We start from the raw sequence: 24,302 nt of genomic DNA, 5'->3' as shown, positions 1-24,302 counted from the left end.
ACATGCATCTATCTCGTCCCCTAGCACAGAGGAATCTCTGGCAAAGGAACGCAGGGCGCTACAGGACGGTGTTGTTTAGTACTGCGTGGTAAGGAAAAAAGACGTAAGTTCTCACTCTCACTTTCATGCGCAGCTGCGTGTACGATCGTTTAGTTAGTCGGTTAAGCTGCGGTTGTTTGTGTTTGCGTGAGTTAACCTTCCAGTGCGAACGACTAGTACTCGGATCAGCACGAGTGTCTACTCAACATTAGTTGTCGCTAGTTAAACGTAGATGGCGCTCCATTTAGTAAAGAGACAATGGGCAATTGTTCTTAGTGTGTCAACTGGATTTATCGTATTTTATAAATTTATTCAAAATTTGTGCTACCTTTTTAAATATGCAAAGAGGATTAAAATTATCCTTAATCAGATGCTGGTTGTGTCACTTTACCTGTTTACCATTGTTTTGTGGCTTAAATTAGCGCGACGCACTTGCAGGTTGATTATTGCGCAAAAGCTTACACCGCAAAACGGGAACGCCTTGTATCGTTGAACGATCGCTCGATCGCACACGGGCCCAATAAGTTCGGGCTTAACCGGCGGCCTGCCACCTTAGCCACATTGCGTTGGTTGCCAGTTCTTGTGCATGTGCTGTCTAGTCTACAGCAGACCGAAGCCAATGAACAAAAACCATACGCAACTGGTAATTCTTGGCTGATGCCCAACGTTGTTACGGGGTGTGTGTAAACTGATGCAGGAGCGATGTTGGGCTATGCTGTGTGTGGTGCAGAATGTGGACGAGAGCAAAAGCGGAGGAGGATATAATGGGTTTCAGATGGGCGGTAAATCATTGGAGGCCAAACTGAATTCTGGAGCAAGGTGCGATATAATATGTATAGGTTCTCCATTTATCTCTCACTAACACCAATCACGTGAATAAATAACCGACCTGTGAACATGATTTTTTTTCATTCAATATTCAAAACATAATCGAGTTAACTTTAGTCTTACAGAGATAAAGAGTCAGGAGAGTAATGGAGAGAACGTTTTAAGGATAACTATCTCAAATATTGTATTGAGAGTATTATCACAAAAAAGAGTATAAACTCAAAATTGTATGAAAATAAAAAAAAACACAACAGTTTAAATTATAAACCTTAAGAAGTAAAAAAATATGAATTATATACCTTTTCTTGAATAAATATTCGGTTTTCAAACATTTTGTAATATAAAGCACCGGAAAGCTCAAATTTAAAAAAATCTCAACTTATGATAAAATGAAAAAAAAAATTAAATAAAAAAAGCGATTTTTAAAAATTTGAACTAAATATTTCTCTGAATTTTGGGGCGGCCCGGTTCTGTATGTGATAAAAAGCACTGGTCCACGCTAAGTCTAGTAAGCAAGAAATGGCCGGCGTGACCTTAGGGGTCGTTAAAAAATCAACAAGAGAGAGAAAGAGAGAAATTTCTGTGAATTTATTGCTAATAATTTGTTTTGATATTATAAAACTGTGATTATTCTGCAATGTTTAGTTGGAGAATAAATTAAATTCGTAATGAGTTTTTATTGGACATTAATCAAATTATTATGTTTTTGTTTAATTAGTAGAAAAAAAGAAACACTTAAATGTAATGTCAATAATCAACTTTATTACTGATTGCTGTGCTGAATGATTTATCGTATCATTTGCTCGTACTTATTTCGACTACCCTGACGTGTAAACGAAATTATTTTTATATTTTTGTAATCTATTTTCACTACACTACCAATACTTAATACTTGCTGCATAGATGTCCCTACATACCACATATCTTACAAAAATCATCAATACACTGTTCTCATGAAATTGCCTCATTAATCATTTAGAAACGTATTTTATTGCATGAATGTAATTGCAAGTGGTTGTAGCCTTTATTATCACATTTTGTTTTAATCGTTCTCGTTCATTGGAGCTGCGATCCTGCGTATGTTTCTATTTCAGACCACCGGTACGCCGCCGGTGCTTACCTTATCCTTCCTGCTACGTCGGAATAATACCATTTCATCTGCTATTAACTTTATTTGTACACCAGTATCCTGACCCGTTCGAAATACTGTCATGAATTAATGCTGAATGCGAGCACTTGTGCAAATTAACCTTAGCTAACGGTTAATAACCAAGCGTTTTAACCCTAATGCCACAGTTGATGCATTTAAATACTAGCTTTAAATTCTGTGTTCAAATAGTATACGCGTGTTTCCTATTTGCCGCTAGCCGGAAGAATCTATTGTCTAGCTGCATTAGAAAATATTCTTATTCTAACCAAAACCGCATCCTATATTCATTACCTTCCACTATTAACTATAGTTGTGCAACCGCAAAGAGAGCGAGCGAAGACAGTTTACTGCTGCAAAACCTTCACAGAAATATGCTTTCGTTTTGCGCAAATCCTATGTTGCTGATACCGGCCGGCTCTTCAGCATCGTACGCAAACTGAGATCCAACGCGCCTGCAGGTATGCAATCGGTATAGCACATTAGAAGCGTTACGGAAAAAGCGTTACACGCGTTAGCATTTTATTACCACGTGTGTTAAACTTACCTTTTTGAATTGTCATTATCCATCGTAGCATGCTGCTTTCCGTTAGCGAAGGTGGCTGCGTTTTGATAAACGGATGCTTGTTTCGCCTGCTTTCGTTGACGATACTTTTGGCTTAGTTTATCCTTCAGGATAGCTAACGAAAGGGCACCAATAATACTGAACACACCCATGATCGTCATCGGCAGGTACTGATCAACATGTTCCTGTGAATGTTTACGAATTTAAAAAACAAAAATGTTTGAAAAATGAACAAAAAAAACCGAACTGTGTTAATTCTGCAATGAGACACTGCCGGTAAAGTTCCGCTAATTAATTACATTAGCCACACGGACGAGATTGCAACAAAACGTGCTGAAAGAATCACTCACCAGCAGCCACAGGTACGGTACAATGATAAGCGCTACGCCGGCAGCAAAATTTCCCACCCCAACACCAAGGTTGCGCATCGTGGTCGGATACTGGTACGCGGTAAACGTCGGTATGATGGCATTACACGCTCCAACACAGCACTTGACTGGAACGGGGAAGGCGGATGCGCGAAAGTACAGTCGTAGGATGGAAAGAAATAAAGCGAAAGCAACAAACAAAAAAAACAATGAGCATGGTTTCAAACAGTGAAACGATCCATATTAGAAAAGCCGACAACGTCCGTTTTATCCGATGTGAGAAGTGAAGTGAGAAATTGATAACACTTGAATAAATCAGTGCGTTGTTGTGTTGCAACGTTTCAACGACACTCATCAGCGATAGCAGCGCCAGTGTGAGCGCGCGAACACTAATTGAATAATGTTTTAGTATCATCATTGTTGCAGCCTGATGTTGCAGACGGATGTTGCGGCCGAGCTAAGTAGAGACCTTATCCGCACGCTCGATGTTGTCTGGGAACTGACAGCATCCGATGCCTAGCGATATAGTCGTCTCTGTCTCTCCCTCTCGCTCGGCACGCACTTACATCCCGCGATGTAATGGGAATGGGTCTTGTGTGTGTCCTAGTCGTCAAGCCGAACAGACGTGGTTCGCTGTATCGTTGTTGTTTTAAGATTACGTTTTTATATGTGTTTTATTTATTCGCATTGTCCAAATAAAGTTTAAGTTTTACCCTTAAAACACAAAAATCATCATCAGAGAGTGCCTGCAGGACGTGTAGGTCGTCGCTTGTGGGACGATAAAACGAAAGTTGCCAAATTCGGTCGATGCGATAAAGGGCGAATTCCAGGCTAAATTTAGACACTTTTGAATGGCTGAAGGGATGGAGATTTATCCTTATTCTTTTCACGTTAGTGCTAGATTACGCTCCGTCCTCCCCGGGGGGATGCATCTTGTGTCGCTCGGTAACACCTTGATTAATTAAGCAACTCATGTGTTGCACCGACAGTGGCAAAATTAGATTGGCCCATCAGCCACATGATGCTCCCTGTGTCATCATTTCCAGACACTCACCGATCATCGCCAGCGTAATTATTAGCCAGAGGTTACCATCCGGCACGAAGTTCATCACGATGCAGGACAATCCAGCGACGACCATGTAGAGGAATAAATTAATCCGTAAGCCGAGCTTCAGCACGACCACGATACTGACACAGATGGCAATCGATTCGACCGAACCGGCAATGACCTGTCAGAAGTAAAAAACAGAATACATGACGTAGGTAAGTAAGTGGCATTAGCTCACAAACAGCTTGTCACCCATACCGTGTTGAGATAGATATCGCCTCCAAGATTGCTCAGATGCAGCGTAATACCAAAGTAGATCAGTATGATGCCAAACCACACGACGATCATGACGAGCGTGGTACGTATGAACTTCCGGCGAAATACATCACCCACCGAGACAGCTGCTTCCGGTTCGCCGTCCGATTCCGTGCCTGATTCCACTAGCAATGCTTTTCGGTAGTTTGCCGGCAGCTGTAGATTGTTTGTGGAAGCGGCTCGCTCCAACAGCTGACAGAGTTCATCGATCCGTCCCTTGGCTAACAGCCAGCGGGGTGATTCCGGGCACCAGTACCAGCTGGTGACGAGCAGCAGACCGGGCACGGTGATAGCGAACTGCATCGTGCGCCAGTCACGCGCCACATAAGCGATACCCGCCGCCAGGATGTAGGCCAAGGCCACCGGAAGTATGTTGAGGATGCCAATGATCGTGCGGTACCGGCCGCTTACTAGCTCCACCACCAGCACGAAGCTGACGACGGCGACCGACATCGAGGCGAAACCGATCACTACCCGCAGTCCCATGTACAGCTCGAGCGACGTCACGAATCCGAGTGCGATACCTGAGAAGGAAAAAAAATGTCGAGCGATTAGTGGGATGATTGATTTTTGCTAATTGTTTATGTCACTGCGAGGTCCTCGTGTGATGAATATATTCGATGGTTGCCTGCGCTAACGAGTTGTCATAATGATCTTTGCGAAGGTTTGAGGTTTATCGATCGGAAGCGGAATGTAGGTTAGTAGTTGTTGATTATGTTTCACTGTTAGTAGTTTGCATTCTGGTTTAATGTGCATGAAACATTTAACTTCCTTGTGTTTGTTATTGCGTCAGGAGTATCTGAGTGCTGAGTATAAGCTTTACGGAAATTAATGTCAATTTTCTACTCCCAACGTTACCTCCCTTAAAGGTGCTAATGAGATAGCCTTGTGATTGCGAAAATAATGTCCTTAAAAATTTTAAACCTCTTAATCGTGCTCATCAAATGTCAAATGAAGTCGCACTGAAGATGGTTAATTTCCTGCACCAATCCGACTTTACGATCCTATAATGGGGAAGCTACATCTTTTCCTTTTGCACATTAGCGTGCAGACATGATCATCATCATCATCTTCAGTTCAGTTGCTAGAAAAGACGAGCTTAGGCGTCATAAAAATGCCATACCTGCACGTACTATACATGACTAACCGATTAGATTCGCGCATTAATTCTTGTTGTTTCCCAAAAAAAAAAATACGTTAAGGTGGTGCACATGCTTTGGAAGAGTATTTTGAAGGCGAAAATGTAAAATTATTTACAGTGGTCATGTGTTATATGTGATTAAAATGTAAGATTGCTAATTATCGTTACTCAACACTTTAGAGCGCTTTCAACCATGGACAGATGACTCAACACATGTAGAATATGGAGCTGTTCCAATGAATAAATACTTTTGCTTTCAAGATTATGCATTAAGTGTTTAGTTATGTAAAGGATAAATTATAGTACAAATATTGAAACAAAACTCGGTTTGGAAAGCTTCTCATTTTTCTTTAATCATTATTATGCAACAAATGAGAATGATCGATATTGATCGATTAGTAGAACCTCTTCTACCATGCATTGAAGTCACCGTCGGTGATTGCGAATTTCGTGTTGCCTTATCCGTTTAAGCAGTCTTTTGGTATATAAATATCTGACTTGACTGCTTTTAAAGAATTTTATTTCTTTAGAGCTTTACTAAAATTTTAATTCATTCCAAAATAATAACAGTTTTTCCCTTATTTTTACTCTAAATATTAAAAAAATATTCTTACTTGAACAACCTTGCCAATATGAGAAACATGAGCTCACGAGCTAGCTCAACGATCGTTCGCCTATGACATAAATAACAGTCATAATACAACAATTAAACACGACGCCGTCTCACGGAAAATCGTGAAAGCTCAAGCATTATGTTTGCTCGGTTCCAGGAGAATCTTCACTCAAGGTTATTATTAAGAATTTGTCGTGCGATTGAGTTTATTTCTAGTCTACTGCTTAACTTAAACTGAACGTGCGCTTGGTAGGAAATTCCTCCCTAGCCATCTCGTACAAGGGAATGAATCATTAAACTAAGCACATGTAGTATAATCACCAGGAAGTGAGGAAAAAAAAACAAAATTGAGACAATCCACCATTGATCGTTTTTACATTCCACACATTTTGTTATCATCTTTAGTAATAGTTGTTTCAAACGAACTTTACTAAGCTTCCACATTTATTTTTGCATGAGTTTATAATTATGTGCACATTTTTTTTATCAAATAATCCGCTCACTTACAAGCCGAATTAATACTCAATTACTTAAGTAAACAAACTACAATTGGAAAACATTTTGATAATGGAAGCAAAATTGTTCCTTCATCCGTGGAAGTGATTGCGGCAACATTTGCGACACGCAGTAGAATTATTATTTCCCCAAAAAGATAGTCAATCGACAAACTTAGCAACTCATCTGCGGCATGGACGATTTGTGCCATGTGCCACCACGAGCAGAGTTCAGCGTAGCAGGGCGTAGCTAACAAGTTGAGCCGAACGGAATGCACGCTACTAGCGCCCACAGCCCGTGTACGAACGGCACCAGGGTTCAGCTTCTACAATTACTACGAAAATTGAGCGTGTAATTGGTTTGTAGGCATGCGAAACAATAGCACGACATTCTTTAGCAGGCACGTACTGAGCTGATACCAAATTGGAGGAGCTTTTCAGTAGGCAGGCGAGAAAAAAAAACACGTATAATCAACAAACTTTATCAAACGAATTTATAAACATGCTAATTCATCAAGTTATTCTCGTTATTCCGGTCGCTTCACGTTAATTTTTGAGTTTAAAAAGCTACCTATTATGCTTGGTAGTTCTAGTGTTCCAAAGTGTCCTACCTGTAAGGCCCTGTATCAGTGCGAAACCCATCAGCGTGTGCCTTCGGCCAAACTGGTCCGAGATCCATCCACTTCCAACACTCCCAAGGGCAGCTCCAGCCAGAAAGCACATCTCCACGATGCTCATCAGGTGACCCCGATCGCAGACGAGCCCAAACTCGGCTATGATCGTTTGGCCGTAGATCGTATCGTCATACTCGTACGCACTGCAGGCAATACGCTCACTATCAGTTGCATTCGATGCGCCTTGGAAGTAGTCGAGGATGCTGTCCACCGTCAGATGTTCGTACGGTGCCGCACGAACGCTGCACTCGCTGGCGGTTGTCGTTTGCGTCAGGTTTCGCCACAACTCCAGCGGGACGGATCTCAAATGTTCCGGTCGTGCACACCAAAAGTCTCGGGTAGCCGCCTAGCCGGGGATGTACATAATTGAGATACAAAAGGGAAAAAATGCTTTAATAATAATAGTAAATAGTATGTTGTGGTAAAATAATTCAATCTGTTTTTTATTCGTAGAAACACAGAAATAATCAAAGTTGATCGGCATTTTTAAATGCAACAATTTTAAATCATTTCGGTAAAGTTGTGTCCACTATCAAGCTCAATGTTTGGTAATTACAATAATTTTCATCGAACAATATTAAGCAATTTGTATTCTGCTGTGTTTTTGGTGGGACTGGAAAGCGAATCGTTTATTATGAGTTATTTCAATACGGACAAACACTAAATGCAGATCTCCCAGCAAACGGCAAAAATTGGCCAACAGAAGAGCTTATATGATCAAGAGTTTATATAGAGATGGGAAACCGTCAAAAAACCATGGGACCGATTCAAAGTTTTTTTTAAGAAACTGTAAAAAAAACTGTGGACAACATTAAATAATATATGACATGTCGTCAAAAAAAACTAGAAATAGGTTCAAATATATGTCTTGAAACGGCCAGTCCGATCTAACTTAGCAAAAAAAATGGTTCAAATATATGTGGGAACTAGTCAAACATCCTTGGAAAATCATCAAAAATCTTAATCATTAAACATTTTAAGGATATCCTGTAATATAATACAAAACCAAATTAAATAATTTTGTTGCATTGTTGCTAACTTACATACTCAAAAGTAATTAAAGCATAAATAACTATAGCAATCGTTCGACCACGGCTATAAATAAAACACACATATTTACACCAAATAAGCACGATAATTGCTAACAGCTATTCAAACCCTCATTAATAGCGAATGCCGTTAGCGCCATCATTACATCGGTTGATAGCTGTGGCGTATCGAGCTTAATAAAAGCACAATTCCTCATATCATGTCGTCGCCGCGTATACTTGGCTTTGTTTTGTGTGTGATATCGAAAGCGTTGGAGTCTACGTCAGGCCCACGAACTGAACCCAAACCGGGTATAGAGCCGTTGTAAGTATGGATATGTAAATTATGTTAATTTTCTTCTTGCTTCACTCCAGTTTGCGGCTGCACCTTTTGAATGTTTAGATAAATTATAAGAGCAGATGCAAAACGATGTGACCTAATATCGTGTAGCAGATGCATGCAGAATTTAGTTTCCATTGCTTTCACACTTAAAACCCCTTTTTCTTACAAGGACACACCATATTTTCTCTCATTATTAAACGATCTAACCCAGCCTGCAAGTGGATCAATGTGACGCTTGTAACCTTTCCATTCGACATCACTTTACCCGAGCCTGCTTCAGATAAGAAATCTTTATCGAACGAAACGACAATAAACATCAACGCGTACGCATCCACGGCATATTAACATTCTACACTGCGCAGTACCGATCATGCCGCGCGTGATTAAACGCACAAACTTACTCGCGTTGTGTTTCTTTTGCGCAAGGTCACGGTCTGTACCTAAGCGGCTGCCCTCAGCTTCCTAACAAACAATGTCCTTTGCTGTGTGGGCACGCGTGCCATACACGTTTGTACAGAAACGCGCCGATGGTATCTGCACACACAAGCATGTGTGGGCTATCATCGACCGATTCTAGATAGTGTACACGATCGACAGCTTCAACGGCTCGATTAATGTGTTGATTTAATTTCACGCAAAGAACTCAATTATCTCCTACCTCGTTCTGTACCTCCTTTGGCCGTCATCTTGACCGTGGCGTTAAAAGAAAACATTTACAATGGCTCAGTGTGGTGTTGGGATCGGTGTGATTATCTATTTTGTAATGTCCTGTACAATAGATTGAATGATTGAGTGATTTCAAATCTAGCAAGCCATGGATGCGTTAATGCAAACAAGCGGAGGTACAAACGGACCAGTTTGATACAGTTTTTGACATCTGTTTGTTGCCTATTTCATATCTTCAGTGTGTGGGGGACATGTTCAATCGCTTCCTGGTCCATTGTTACTGATCCCAACTGATGGATTATTTCCTGCGGTGTAAGACAATTTACAAGTCAAAAAAGCAGGTTGGTTTACAGCATCAATTTCATTTTAATCATCAAAAGTAAGAGTGAACCGACCAAGCAAAACGTCATCAACGGGATCGAACAGGTACGCTAGTTTTTATTTATTTTTAGCGCAAAAAACAGTAACCTGTTACATTCGTACACCCCGACGTCCTTGGCGTCCTTGGGAGGGAGGTGGAAGAGCAAACGGGTGGGAAGGAAACAACAGTATGACGCGACCGTACCCCCTATCGTTGGCGCGGTTGTCGATTTCCTGATTCGCCAAAGTGATACTGGCGACCGTCGGCTTACGGTGTTTGTGGTGCACAATTAATCCAACCATCGCGGTAAGGTTAATCACTAAACGGGGTTGCCATGGGTGCGAAACCTTTGATTGATTGCGAGCGTGAGAGTTTCGACGAGCAGTGTGTGCTTCCTTCGACAGATTAATTTGTTTCTTTATAGACACTTTTGATACCCTTCCCCGTACTTTTCTAATCGTGGACATTTTGTGTGTTAACTCCCTTTAAAAGGTATGAAATCTAATATATACAGGAGTGGCAGACTGGGAGCGCCATAAAATGGTTGTTTTTGTGTGATACGAAGTCATTCCTCTTCTTCCTATGTGATTCTGCAGCCATAGTCGCCTGGCTGTCAGAATAACCTGATTTCCTGCTGTGTTCCAAAGTCGTGAATTACCGACTACACTATCCGACCTCTTAGTTAAAAAAAATAATTACTTATCAGACAGGCTTCGGAATCTTGGATTGGAACAGGAGTGCCTGACAGCTTCTGACGAATCCACACCTTCACGACATCGTAGAGTCTATGCCTACTATGAATCCTTTTCTTGTGGTGGGTAGCTTAAACGGTTTTTAAGGGCTAGATCCCCCGGGGTTTTCACGTTATATTATCCTCTATTCTAAGTCCTTTAATAAAGACGAATATCCTTCCAGCTCTCTTTCATTTGATCGCGCATAAGAGAACTTCGTTAGTTTTGGACGAGGTCCTTGTTTCAATGGCGCGTGTGAATATTCGAACTCAAACTGTTTTATCTTTCTGTTAAAGTTCTCATAATCAACATTTCAATATTATTCTTCTTAAGTTGGGGCCTTTTTACGGGAAGTTTTAAACCGTTGCAAAAGTTACTTCAACATATCTGTATTTAGTACCCGGGGCGGCCCGGGGATGTATGTGATAAACGGAGCCGGCCCACACGGTAGTACAGGAGATCAAATCCCATCCGGGCCGTCTCCCCGTAGCATGGACTGACTATCCTGCTACGTGGTAAAATAAGCCTTGATACGGCCAGACCGTTCTAACCGAGCAAAAACAATATATATCTGTATTTAGTCACTATATGAAATCCGAGGATCTCTTCTCGATATTTTAGTATGCTTTTTTCTCTTAAAAATGTCTGTGGACTTAGCCTATGGAAGTTGGAGTAGTGCATAAGATTAATGTTACGAATGATGCCCCTTGTTTACAGACGAGTTCTGGAGGTAAAAGTTGTGCTAGGAGCGAAAGATTTTGAAGATTTTATTCGATTAACTTGAAGGACATCTCAATGTTACTCTTTTGATGGAGTTGCACTCCTACTTCCAACTTCAGAAAGAGAAAATTTGTTTCAGTTTATGTACTTTATCTCACTCTCTGTTCTTGGCTGAACCTCCAAGGTCTGGCCGACCATTCTTAACTTACTAGACTAATTTTTATCACTTAGCGGGATAGATAGTCCTACAAATTGAATTATATTATTAACATGTAATTAACCTACAGAATATAAAATACCAAAATGTAAAGTGTATAAATCAATATTGAAACGTTACACGGTGAGATAAGGAAAGTAAGGAAATAAAGATAATAATATTTCTATTTGTCTTTGCATTTTTCTCATACTAACGGTAGGAAATGCAAATAATTGACCTCGTAAATTTTATCGATAAAATTAGTAACAAAAACAAGTAACCTTATACCAATGCACATTTCGTGCTGAACGAAAGGGGCAAATGTGCGTTACGGGTCATAAAACTGCTAATTGCGTTCAAGAAGCTGCGACTGTAAGCGAAGAAACGAGCACTGACCATTTATTACGCCTATCGTAATGGTTTGGTTTTTGCAATGAGCCAACATTTAATGAATATTGATATGTTCTAACGCACAGGGGGTAAAAAATCAACCATTCCGCTGGAAGACAGCAAGGGTGTAATGAAACGATCCGGAAGGATCGCAGATCAACTTTTGTTTCGCACCGTATCGCTGTGGGTTGTTTCGATTGAGACATTGAAATAGCGGCAGGAAGTTGCATCAGTTGGTGGAAAATACGACGCAGGTCTGGTTTAGATCCTACGTAACGATCACCTTACCCCTAGGGGTTGATCGCTCGATCCGTTAGAACGCCCCTAATCGGTCCGACGCGACATTTCCCTGCGCAATGCGCTTGACACAACGATTGCGTGCCCTAACATTACCACCATCCGCAGAAAGCGAATCCTTACACAGGGGACCACCGATACAAAGTGCCTGAAGCGCTGGTCATTAGCAACGGCCCGTACCGTGTCTTATGTTGCGATTTGTTCAAGTGTTTTTACATGTTAGATCTACGTAACAAGGTGCCAGAAGCACTGTTTCTAACACCAGGAGAAAAGGTCAAAACAAATCCGCACAACGTGTACTCTAGCCTCGGGCGAAAACATTGCAATGTTGACCGGCAATTGTTTGTAAGAGCTCTTGGTTGCGGCTTCGGTTCCGATTCCGGTTCCGACTGACGTTTTGCAGTTGTGAAGAGGTCTACCGATGGGATTGAACTTTTCAATGTTACGCACCGACACTAGAGTGTGTCCAGGGTCACTCGAAAGCGGTACTGCCGGTCCCGTTTTGTAGTACCGAAAGGGATTCCGGCGGTCTTTGACTTGAGGTGCCCGCAGACGACTAGGTGACACACCGCAGTACGTGCGTCGTCAGAGAACGTGAGAACGTACGCCGGTTGTTGTTTTGTATATGTTGGCTCGTAGAGGTCAACCGGTTCGCTTGGCACGCTGTTGTGCCGGTTTGTTTGGAAGGATGCAGGAAACTGATCGACTGACTTCGATTCGCTAAATCGGAACCGAAGCGAAAGGAAATCCCGTAAATCGAGGCTCCCGATGACGAGAGGGAGATTTATTTTATATATAGATTTGAATTAGTTCATTTCGATTCTCAAGAGATTTTTTAACTTTACGAGATAAAAGTTCAGGGATTTAAATACAAATATACAAATATTATCAGAAATTGGCACTTAAATGTTATTAAATTAAATGAAATAAATCGAAAATCAAATTATTCTAATCCTAGCATCTAATTTTGTCAACTCAAATCTTTTTATAAACTATGAAAAATAAAATGCTGATGCTCCAAATCAAAACAAACTTTAACATCAATTTCAATACATTTAAATAAATACATCAAGTTATTTTCAATATTAATTTCACAAATTATCATGAACTATTTTAATAAAAAATTAAATTTAAAAAAATATTGCATTATGGTTCGTAATGCTTTTACCGGTTAGGTTAATGCGATCGAAAGAGTTCGATCACCCAAAGGAATAAGCGTTACCCGCATTCGCTGAACGAGTTCCAGATTTCAAGGTCTAGGTCGTTGCTAGTAAATTTAGCTCTCTTTTTTATATCTCCATACCATATAAAAATCGAAAAGAAAAACAAACACCAGATTGATGTAGAGAAAATGTGCAATGATTTGATCGTACAATCGTGCTAGGCGGAACAGGAAGCGATCGTTGATCGGTTTTTCACTCAACCTTGACGCTTTTCGTCACCTCATGCAGAGCATCGGGAGAATGAAGTGAAAAAAAAGACAAGAGTTTGATAAAATTCTCCTCTCATTCTCGTCATCTTTTTGCTACAAAAAAGTCAAAGTCAAACGATTAGCACGACACAGGGTGACGAATGCAATTTTGCAAAGCATATTATTGCTATTATAGAATGTATAACATTTATCAACGAGCGAAAAAAAAATGACACGAGTGGACGCGTGCCTCGTTCGCTGCTGTTGTTCTTCCGGTATCGGTGAACGAATGGTGTAGAAGTAGAACAAATTTATAACAGCGTATAAATAATGCATTTACCTGTTGGTGCGAAACGTGGATATGGATAGGATACTACCGAAAAAATAATGCATTGATAGGGTAAAAAACATGAAGGTACGAAATCAATCAACGTTCGTGTGTTAGTTTGATATTGATTTTATAAATAGAAATACAAAAAAAAACGCACATAGTGCCGAGCAGGGTCGGACTGGCGCTTTCGTTACAAATTTAAATTCAAATCACTGCATTTATAATGTCAAATGTAACGAACTGGATGGCTTGCGTCATCCGTTACGGTTAAAAGACTTCGAAGGGGTTAGCCTAAACTGGATATATGATTTTACGATCAATAACTTTGTTAACATCTTAGGCCAGAGGCGGTTCCGTTGAAAACCGGTAGAATGCATTGGAAAAGGAAAGTAAACTTGTGAGTAAATTTGTATGGTAATCGAAACAAGTCTTTACTATACAATATGTCCGCTGTAGTGATATAATATTTTTTTATATTCAACAAAACGAGCAGTTTTCTATTGGAATAAAATAGCGATTAATCTTGCGCGAAGATGTCTGGATGCATGTCAGGAGTAAACTGGAGAGGTTATGTTCATCGAGTTCTCCCGATATCTTAAGGCGTTAGTACACTTTCAAAGTTTCAAAACTTGTTTTTTTTTGTATTTAGGCAATTCTTGGGAGTATCTGCTTTAATGTACACTTTACCCGATAATGAATGAGACACTTATTGTAAATTTATAGGCCGTAAAACCAAGCAGTATATCTGCGTTTTGAACAAGAAATAAAACTTAAATACTTAAAAATTCAATTGATTTTTTAATTTATCATAACTTTTTTATTGTCATCGTACGACGTCATTTGTTTTTGCTTAAAAGGCTATGCGATGCTATTTTATGCCCATTTTTGTACATAAAAATTAAAACCATGTCGAATTTTCCATTTTTCAACAATCCTACGTATTAAGACATTATTTTTTAGGGGCGGTCCGGTGGTGCATGTGATAAACGGCGCCAGTCCACACGGCCGGACCGTTCCCCCGTAGCAAGGACTGACTATCCGGCTACGTGGTAAAATAAGTCTAGTAAGCCAGAAATGGCCGGCTTGACCTGTAAGGTCGTTAAGCCAAAAAGAAGAAGAAGACATTATTTTTGTAGGAAATTAAGGGAAAAATATTGTTTTTGTTCTAGCTCCAATCGTGTGGCCTCTATGATGTCCACCAATCAGCAGGTTATCGTCAGAGATACCATGTTGTACCTAATGTAACGTCTAAAAGAGTTGCGTTAATTAGCCCAACAATTTTTTTTTGCCGAAAGAAGCTAAAATAAATTCTATTTTTGTTTTAAATTCACAGTTATCAGTTCTAATTAAAAACAGTCTCAAAAATCGCCAGAGTTTATGTCTCCCTTAAGAAAGTTTACAAAATATTACAGCTGTGATTGCTGTTGGTTATAAATGGTTTAATTAAGTAACCAAGTGTCACACCTTTCCCGCAACCTGTTAATTGTTTAGCTTGCCTCAAGACGCATCGGCTAACACGAGCTCCATCTAAAAAAGCCCTTGTACAAACCGTATGCCATGTAACGGCGAAAGCTATTCGATTTTGTAGTTGCCAAACTGTTGTCCGGTGCGAAATTGATCGACCACAAACCGCACAATAATGCACAAATGCATGAAAGCATAACCCAAAACAAGCTTCCATACCGACATTCGCACAAGTCGCACGAATAGCGGCCGAATTATGTTGCGAAGTCAATGGCCGCGGTTTCGGTGCATGATGATGAAGCGAGCCGCTTTACGGTTGATCGGAAACGACAGGTTTCCCGCTTTCTTGGCATCGTCAACCATTCAAGGTTTCCAAGGTGGTGAAACGTATACATTAGGCATTGATTTATTCCCAACTTGTGGACCAGTGTCAATGCTGTACGACCACGCAAACGACAATATAAAGGCGATGTAAAACGTACGTTTAGTCATTATGTTTGTACTCCAAATTACTTTTAGTATTCTTAAAGAGGAAATATTTATTTATTTTTACTGTTGTTAGTCAATCTTTAAATAATTAAAAAAAATGTCTTCGTTGAGTGTTGTTAAATGAAAATTCTAGAGTTTGTAATGCAAATTCCGGTTTTTGTAGATGATCATCAAAAATCTTAATCAATCGATCGACGAAATTTAAACTCACAGTACAAAGCACACGAAGATATGAGTAAAAGCACAAGACGAAACCTTTCTCAACCTCCAACTACTCCATTCAAAACCCGACTTCAAAAAAGCTCTTCATGACAAAATATCGCCCAAAGCATGATCGATGTTGCAGGATTAGAAAGAATGGAAAATTAGTAAAGCTGGTTTTGTTCAAGGCTGTTACAACCTTGACACGATTATTATTAGACTAAATGCTGGTCGTATACTACAATTCGCTATACTCCCTACGCCGTACAAAACGTGATTCGAACAATCGTTTGATACACGGCCCTAATGTTTTTACCCAAAACGATGGGGACTCGAGAGGAATTTAACAGTCACCCACTTGCAAGGGGTATCATCGCCCACATACTCTCTAGTAATGAAAAAAAAATACACATTCTTCAACATGCAATTTCTCTTGCTCACCCTGCCTTACAAAAGAGCATTGAATGACATTGACCTAGCGCGTTGGAAACCCGCTTATGGATGTTGCTTCTTTGCTTTGAAAATAGTAGCAAAATGAGAAACAGGTTTATTTGGCGGTTTGTTGTCATTGAATAGTTTTGGATTCCTCTTCTCCCGGTGGTGTGTCTCATAAACCAAGGTTACGACATATGATGAATCAGGTAACCGAAAGTGAAAGGGTTCGGTTGAGCGATTTGTCAAACAAAATCATATATGGAAATGGGGTACGTTTGCTTAGTATCTGTACAGCAAATACAAAGCAAAACCAACAAAAAGAACTCTTCACACCAAGTTAATTTCAAATCCAATATTCCAATGCCTGATCAATTACACAAAGCATGATCCACAATACTGGCAGCAGTAAGAGCATTGCTTCAGCAAATCCATCCAATATAGTGGTACGACGCTCAGGAGCTTATCATATTACCGATAGAAGCCATCGCATAGCCAAGTGGCAATTTGCAGGTAATCCGATACCAGCAATCGTCCCGGCGAAAACCGTTTGGCACGCGAGGAAGTTCGCTCGACCGAACAGCAGACGGTTTTTTTCCGTATCGTAGGAAATGAATCGCGAATCAGGGCCTTTGAGAATCCAATCAAGGCGCGTTTCATCGCCGATGGTCGACAGTGAACTTGATGCCGTCTTCCGTATTCAATCAGCTTCGTAATGCGCATCCCATTGAAGAAGTACCGAAGGGACTGGGATAAAGTTGATGTCTAATGGTATGCACTTGAAGCACATTGTTTAATATCAGCTGCTGGTGTTACATGAGCTAATCCTGACATAAGCAAATAAATAAGAAGTCAATACTCTCCAAGAATTGTCGATGGTTATTTTTGAAGGTACCGCAAAAGGTACTAAATAATGTCCAATTGGTGATGTAAATTCATCAATGAAATTCCGATCACACTTCGATGGTGATGCATTCAACTTCGATTGTATGGTTTAATAGCTGGGTTTATTGCTATGATTAACATGTTAGCTGGGGGTCGCTTGAATACATTTTCATCGTAGGACATCGAACATTAAGTATCAGTATAAACTGTTGGTTCCGCTGACATTTAATGTGGCATGGGTTGATTGTATGCCAAGCCCATCGTAACTGGTTACACCAATTTACCTTCAAACGGGGCGATCAAAATCCCTTTTACCGAAGGGTATCTAGCTTTTTTATGTGATCAATCGGAAATGAAAGTTTTCTATTGAACGATATTTTACTGTAGAACTAAACAATATAAAAATTGTGATTATAACTGCACTTCACTCACCTGAAACACCAGACAGAAGATGTGAAACGTGGTCGGAATCTGGAACAGACACAGTAAGAACGTCCACCCGAACTGCCACCGACCGTAGTGACCGATATACTCAGATATTATATCACTGTCCTCGTCGTTGGCGGTCACACTCAGATTGCTGCTATTATCGCTCTTATCATCGAAGGACGGACTGTCGAGCATCTTACCGTCGGGAACGGTACCACTGCGGCCTATCTTGACTCCATTATTCTGCTGCTGGTAAATATTGACCGTCCCGAAGTCAACGCTAGTCTTCGGTGGTCGCTGTACAATCGAAGCAAAGGTAGGACTTTGCACACCCGTCCCGATGATGGGTGCCGTACCGCCCGGGAAAGCCACCTCAACGCGAGGCACCGTGATCGTATAGATACCGGCCGTGTCCATACCGTCTGATTCACCACCCAACTTTTCTTGGCTATTCATTTTCTGCACGTAATAGTGTCGCTTCATTCTACGCTAGTACACGAACACCCGAACACACTAGGCTTGTTTTGAGCAGAGTGTTACATTGGCACGCGAATCGCACGCACCGTCGCAGCACCCGTATTTCGCAACTACGTACTACACGAGCTACCTGAGCAACTTATTTTCGTGAATGATCGCGAATTTGGTAACGCTTCTCTTTAGCACAATCCACCTGCATTCACACTGGTTCTGCACAACCCGTTTCTCACTGTATGTACCGTAGGTTTAAGCGTCGTTGCGCGATTGTAACGTCTAGTACCGCACGCGTTCACAAGACGAATAACCAACCGAATCGTGTTCTAGCTGGAAGGAAGCGTTACTAAACACTGAACAGTTCGTGCGCGTGGACGCAAAGTTAAATAGACTATCGGACGTCGTCCAGCACGTCGCGGTTACCGATCTACAACACGTACAAAGGAGCTTGAGTTCCCTTCCCGCTTCCACCGATCTATGCGATCGTGTGCATTTTTCTTCCCTCGCATAAAGCTGCCGACGGTCTAGCCGTCGACTTCGTTGACATTCCATTACCGATCGATGTGCTGCTGCTTTTGGCTGATCGCCGCTTAACGCTAGCAGCAAAGTTGACCGGAAAGGCAAACATTTTTGCAGCAACAGAAACGCACACACTTTCACGGTGTCGGATCGGTTTGAGCGTGTGGCACCATGTTCAGTTGTTTAGAAAGAACGATCAAAGCAAATGTGGCGATTAGATGGTAGTAATAAGAAATGTTAACGCTGACACACCAATCCAATTGCCACCGGCAATCTATCACTTGGTTGCAAGTGGTGTCCTAAAAGCGACGTCCGAGGAGAGTAGATTGCTAGTAGTGGACCGGCTATAGTAGTCGACACCATGACTGAACAGTTGATTGTTTCTTTTTTTTTGTTTCACTCCACACACACACACACACACACACACACACACACACTCCTGTCACCCCTTTCTGTCACAACGGATTGGAAACGATTAGTGCTGTTTATTGTTTTTTTTTCACCTCAAGGCACTACAACGTGTGTCCATAAAACAATCAGCACCCCGGGTGTATGTAAGTGAGCCTACAAAACTGTGCGTTCTACCGTTATTGGCATGTCTCGCCGCTCATGTGTATATACGAAGCCACAGAGCAGAACGTGATCGAGAAAATGGCTCATTTAAGCCTGCGAGGTAAGTCTGATGAAGATGACGGTTGTAGTGTCACGATGAACCACACTACTAACCCGTACAAACAGGTGTAGTATTGGTGGTGTGGTTGGCCTAATCAAACGTCATCACAGTTAGTCACAATGCTGCTGATAAGCTGCGCTGGTGTAAAGTGTTACAAATGTGTGTTTTATGTTTGATCAGTTTTCTTTAGCTAAACCATTTCATTCGCAAGCGATGTGTTCTTTAGGGAGTACTTGTTTATTCCACGATTAATATCACTTGCTAATCGTGATAAAAAATGCCGATCATTTTTTATCTACTTTGGTTAATTATAATTCAGTGTTTTTTTTCTTATTTGGGACACTACAACATCGAAGTCGGGATTTAGATCATGCCGTGGCCATGTCTCGTTTAACAACTTTCTCTAGCTGTAACTTTATTTTGAAAAGTTATGTAGAGTGTGTTCTTCACATTTGAACCCAAGTCCGGCCGTGTTCTTGAGCAGTGTATTAAAGACACGACTATTTTACCGATCGTGTAGACATTGTCCCAAGAAGTGCATTAAACCGCACACAATGTGAAATTAAGAGATTAAAAAAAGTAAGATTTAGTAGATTTAACTTTGTTTTCTAGGTCATTTCAACCATGAAAACCTTTTTGGAATTATATCAATAAATCGTCAAACACTATTAAAAGAACTCACTCAAAGTTATCGAATTACCAGTACAAACCACCGGCCGCGATAACTTAGCATATGCTCCACTGACGAGAATTAAAAGCATGTGTCCTTGAGTATAGCACTGTTCATTTCGAATATATTTCGAATAGCTGGAGGTGTTTTTTCCCCATTGTTGTCTGCAACGGGAGATAATTCCTGGTTAGTAAGCCTGTAGCAGATCAGATCAAGCAGACATCGGAAACCACCGAACAAACCGTTTCTGTTTGGTGTTTGGCATCAAACCTGACATGATTTGGTTTCGCGTAACACACTTCTTTCTGAGAAGCGTGTAAATTATAGATGTGAGCATATAGAAAAGTAAAGCAACAACAGCCTAATCGATCATGTTACATTTTATCCATGCAAATGTTTGCTGATTCTTAAGGACGGCAGGTTGGAACGTATCAATAATTGGGAACGTAATTGACGAATTATAGTCCACGGGTGTCTGCTCTATGTTTGTGGGCAGTAGATAGAAGCTAGCCACTGTCTAGCAGGAAACTGCACATAAATGTCGATACCATTCGTTTTTTTTGTATCTCTGTGGTGCATTCCGACTGTGAGTCCTCGCTGGACAAAGCTGCTGTTTATCACACTAACACCACCGGTCGACTATTGTGGTGACCTCCTACTATCGATTGGTGGTGCGCTCTAGTGATCGCGTTTCGTTCGTTTAGTCGATTGCGTCCCGCTGGGTTGGAGGCTGACCATAAGCGTCGTTGCAGGAGTTTAGCCGTAGCCTTCACTTCAATCCGAACCTGTTCGGTGTGCTCGTACCATGGGCCATCGTTCCCAGCGCTTCCATTCGATCAACTTGAGCGGAACGCTCGAATTCCCTGGGAGCAGTAGAACACACAGAAGTGTCACACCGTGGAATGGCGCTCGGAGTATTTTTGTGTCCCTTTCCCGTGCTCCAGCCATTGTGCCTTTTGGCTTTGCGAAACATTGAAATCGTGACACTGCCGGGCTGCATCAATTAACATACAATTAAGTGTGTTGCAGCTGCGAGGGTTTCACTTTTAGTTTTTACTATGAAGTTCTAAGAATTCGAATTCATCCCTATGTGCGCACCGTCAATTGTTGTACTCTGGTGGGAAATTGAATACCGCTGACCATATGGTCGAAGGTCGTCGGTGCGTGAAAACTGTAGATGAATCATACGGATGTACGGAGTGCAAGCTCGACGTCATTAGAAAATCGTTTAGACCCTAAAGACCTTTAGTCAGGTTTGTAAGTGTCCACCATTATCGTAGCTCAATTACCGTGCGTTCAAAGTTTGCTCAGTTCATTTCGGATGGCTTTAACCATGCGTTTAGTGAAGATCACGTACCAAACCTAATACGGTAATGTACCACATTTATTATGTCTAGTGTATTTGAAACTACTCATACTCGCCTTCGGAGCGGTTAAGACGGTTCACACTCATTTACAGTATTCACTTATCCTTTCACCATTCCCGCTCATGGTATGTAGTGTGTGTGTGTGTGTGTGTGTGTGTGGAAAGGATATATACAATGACGATCAGCCACTTACACTAGCACCGTGCGTGCATTAGCATTTTGCCCCTTTTAGTTTTATTCTGCAGCCGTTTTCCTTTTCTTCTTTTTTTTTGCTCTTAACCCAAAACTCTTAATACTCATCTGGACACACACGCACACGCATATTTCGTGGTGGTGAATCCACTACGCCTCTAGCTAAATGCTCTAATACCTCTCTTAGTTGCTTGATAGCTTAAAAACGACACCAGCCGAAATGGGTTGCATGAGAGCGTCGCCATCCGTTATGACTGTTTAGTCGCATTTGTTTGATGCTGTAGTAATGCTTAAGTACGAAATGAGCGAAATAAATAAAATGGCAAGCTTCCATTGCTCCCACAATAACAACACAGATTCGCTATCTTCTTTTACTGCACTGCTGAAGTGAATTGTGTGAATGCGCGCTTGATTCGTGTGTGAGTTTGTTTTTATAAACTATTTGGTAAATATTCTTATAACAATCCTCGTCCTTTACCTTTTTTGCTTGCCAATTTTGAAGTATGGTTTCTCCTTTGTATTACAATGTTCTTATTTATGATAGATGTATTATAATCTCGATTCAAACAGTCATCACCACCGACACGCTCTGCATAACAATCCTTATTAACCATTAACCTTCTATATATGCTCATCCTTCAGCTAAACGATTAACATGAGTTAATCAATCACTTCTTCTTTTTTGCAATTCGTTTTGTTTTTGGTAGGCTAAGTGATACGAATAACAATACATCTGTTATCATCTGTTGTGCGCCACACAACTTACTCCATACACGACACATGACACATTAACATTTTAAGTACAGCTAACATAGACGACTCACTCTCTCCACGTTTGGGATAGATGCGCTAGGCCATCGTAGGATCGTTCTGCTAATGCTACTAATAGATGGATGATTGTTTTTCGGGGAACATATAACAACCGCATCGGGGACACCAATGATGCAGAACGAGAAAAAGAGAGCTTTTGAATGGTTGTAACATGGTGACCATTAGTTTAGTGTTATCCTGTTTTCCTAACGACCATTTCGAAGCTTTAAAATACACATAAAGCACTGCTATGATTGAACCACCATCAATCCATTGCACAAGATTATTTATATTATGAGTACTACTTTACAATGGTCTAATACCACACACAAAATTATGTTCCGTATCTTGATGGGTTGGGTCTGACCCAACGTTGAGTGGGTTGTTACTAAACGTTATACAAAATCTCATCAAACTCCTCTTCCTCCAGTGGAAGAGGTACAACACTAGCGGTAGGTAGATGCAGGTTCAGTAACTATTGGACATGGTTTAGTTGTAATGACTGTATTTTATAACGTGTTGCTGTGCAGTAGTGTTTATGCTTATTTGTGAACCGGTCACAACGACATTCGATCTCGCTACTTGGCCCCCTGGACCAGCCAGTGCACATGTACGCGAGCGTTTTCGAAATGGTCGCTTCCTATTGAACGTTACGGCTGCTATTACACTTATGCTTATTGTAACCATCTTTGTTTGCTGTGTGTGAAGAACAATGGGTAGGCTTAACCCAACTGGTTCATGCATTAAAACATAAATGCTACCACGCTGCTTGGTATGGGGTAGGAAATTGTTAAGACTCTATACGTTACGGTGCGTTACCATGTGCGATTCTATGCAGCCAACGTCCTATACATCTATGCTTTAAGTGTGGAATTTCCCACTCAAAGCGTCCCATACAATTGACCGTTTAGAATAAAATTGAGGAACCCTCACTGCCGAACCGGTTCCACCCCCATGTTGGTTCGGATGTGACTGACTGGAGTTGAGGTTTGGAATCAGTATGCTCCACGTGCTACAAAACTGTTGTAGGGAGTAGATATGGCAGTTGCAGTTGATTGATCGTTGATCATTTCTGTACGATACTCTAGCTCCACTGTTGGTTTAGCCGTCATGGAAAAATGTTTTTTTTTGCTGGAATCCATTCGCTGCGTTGGACCCACTTTAAGCAGCTGTCTGTGTATCGATTTCCCTGTTGATCGAGCGAAATGAAAATGTTTCTTAATCAATATTTGTCATAATTGTAGTATCGAGGCAATTACTCACTTATCCTCATCATGCTCCTCGTGTTCGTGATGCTGCATGGCTTCCGGCAGGAAAATGATCACAATTGCGCCAAAAATACACCAAGCCGTTAGCAATGTCATCAGCAGATGGTCCTCGATTTTTGTCTACGGGTTATGGTTAATATAAATGTCAAGCTAAAGGTATATTTATGGAACGCCGGAATAGTTTACTTACCAACATCGATAAATACGGCGTTAGAATGAGAGCAAATCCGGCAGCCAAGTTACACGCACCGACACCTACATTACGAATTGCGGTCGGATATAGTTCAGCCGTGTACACCGGCATAATGGTATTTCCGGCGCTGATGGTGAATTTACCTGCAAGAGAAAATGTTTCAATTCAAGGATTTGAACTAAGGAGCGCAAACGTGTTGTTTTAAACCTACCGATCATCACGAACGTTATTTTCATCGCTAAAAACTCCGGCTTTCCTTCGACGATCGCAGCACACAGGCAGGCAAGAGCGGCAGCAAAGAAGGTCGCACAGAAAAGCCACTTTTTCCCGGTACGGTTGATGATGTACATTGCCAGTGCGATCGCTGGAATTTCCACCAAGCCGGCAAGTGCCTGTTGAATGTTGAGGAAATAAATCTACGTTAGGCGATTCGAGTTGTGTATAGCGGATTGCATGCCACCAGGCGTATATAGTTTGTGTTTTTATAGCAGAGTTTAAAATTAACACCGAACCAGATTGTAGAATACGCTACC

At 41.1% G+C, this 24,302-nt stretch overlaps 2 protein-coding genes across 9 annotated transcripts in view; both read right to left on the bottom strand.

Moving 5' to 3' along the window:
- Positions 1-1,607: 1,607 nt before the first annotated feature.
- Positions 1,608-19,292, bottom strand: LOC125764793 (organic cation transporter protein). The gene is made up of 7 exons (XM_049429372.1): positions 17,610-19,292; positions 7,170-7,578; positions 4,254-4,834; positions 4,002-4,176; positions 2,930-3,075; positions 2,562-2,764; positions 1,608-2,469 (listed from the first exon to the last, which is right to left on the bottom strand). Exons 1-7 carry the CDS (start codon positions 18,087-18,089, stop codon positions 2,379-2,381), a joined length of 2,085 nt encoding a protein of 694 aa, XP_049285329.1. The 5' UTR covers positions 18,090-19,292; the 3' UTR covers positions 1,608-2,378.
- A 2,013-nt stretch (positions 19,293-21,305) lies between these two features.
- LOC125765520 (organic cation transporter protein) overlaps positions 21,306-24,302 on the bottom strand; it is a 37,921-nt gene continuing 34,924 nt past the window's right edge. For all 8 annotated transcript variants that reach the window (XM_049430743.1, XM_049430748.1, XM_049430747.1 and 5 more), the window contains 4 exons: positions 23,981-24,161; positions 23,767-23,912; positions 23,572-23,696; positions 21,306-23,497 (listed from right to left, as the gene is read on the bottom strand). In XM_049430743.1, the coding sequence (XP_049286700.1) occupies positions 23,470-23,497; positions 23,572-23,696; positions 23,767-23,912; positions 23,981-24,161 (480 nt within the window). In that variant the 3' untranslated portion in view covers positions 21,306-23,469. The remainder of the gene's footprint in view (positions 23,498-23,571; positions 23,697-23,766; positions 23,913-23,980; positions 24,162-24,302) is intronic.

Source organism: Anopheles funestus, chromosome 2RL, assembly GCF_943734845.2.
Source record: "Anopheles funestus chromosome 2RL, idAnoFuneDA-416_04, whole genome shotgun sequence".
NCBI classification, from domain to species: Eukaryota; Metazoa; Arthropoda; class Insecta; order Diptera; family Culicidae; genus Anopheles; species Anopheles funestus.
The sequence above is the reverse complement of the archived record's forward strand: the minus strand, read 5'-3'. Positions and strand labels throughout refer to the sequence as shown.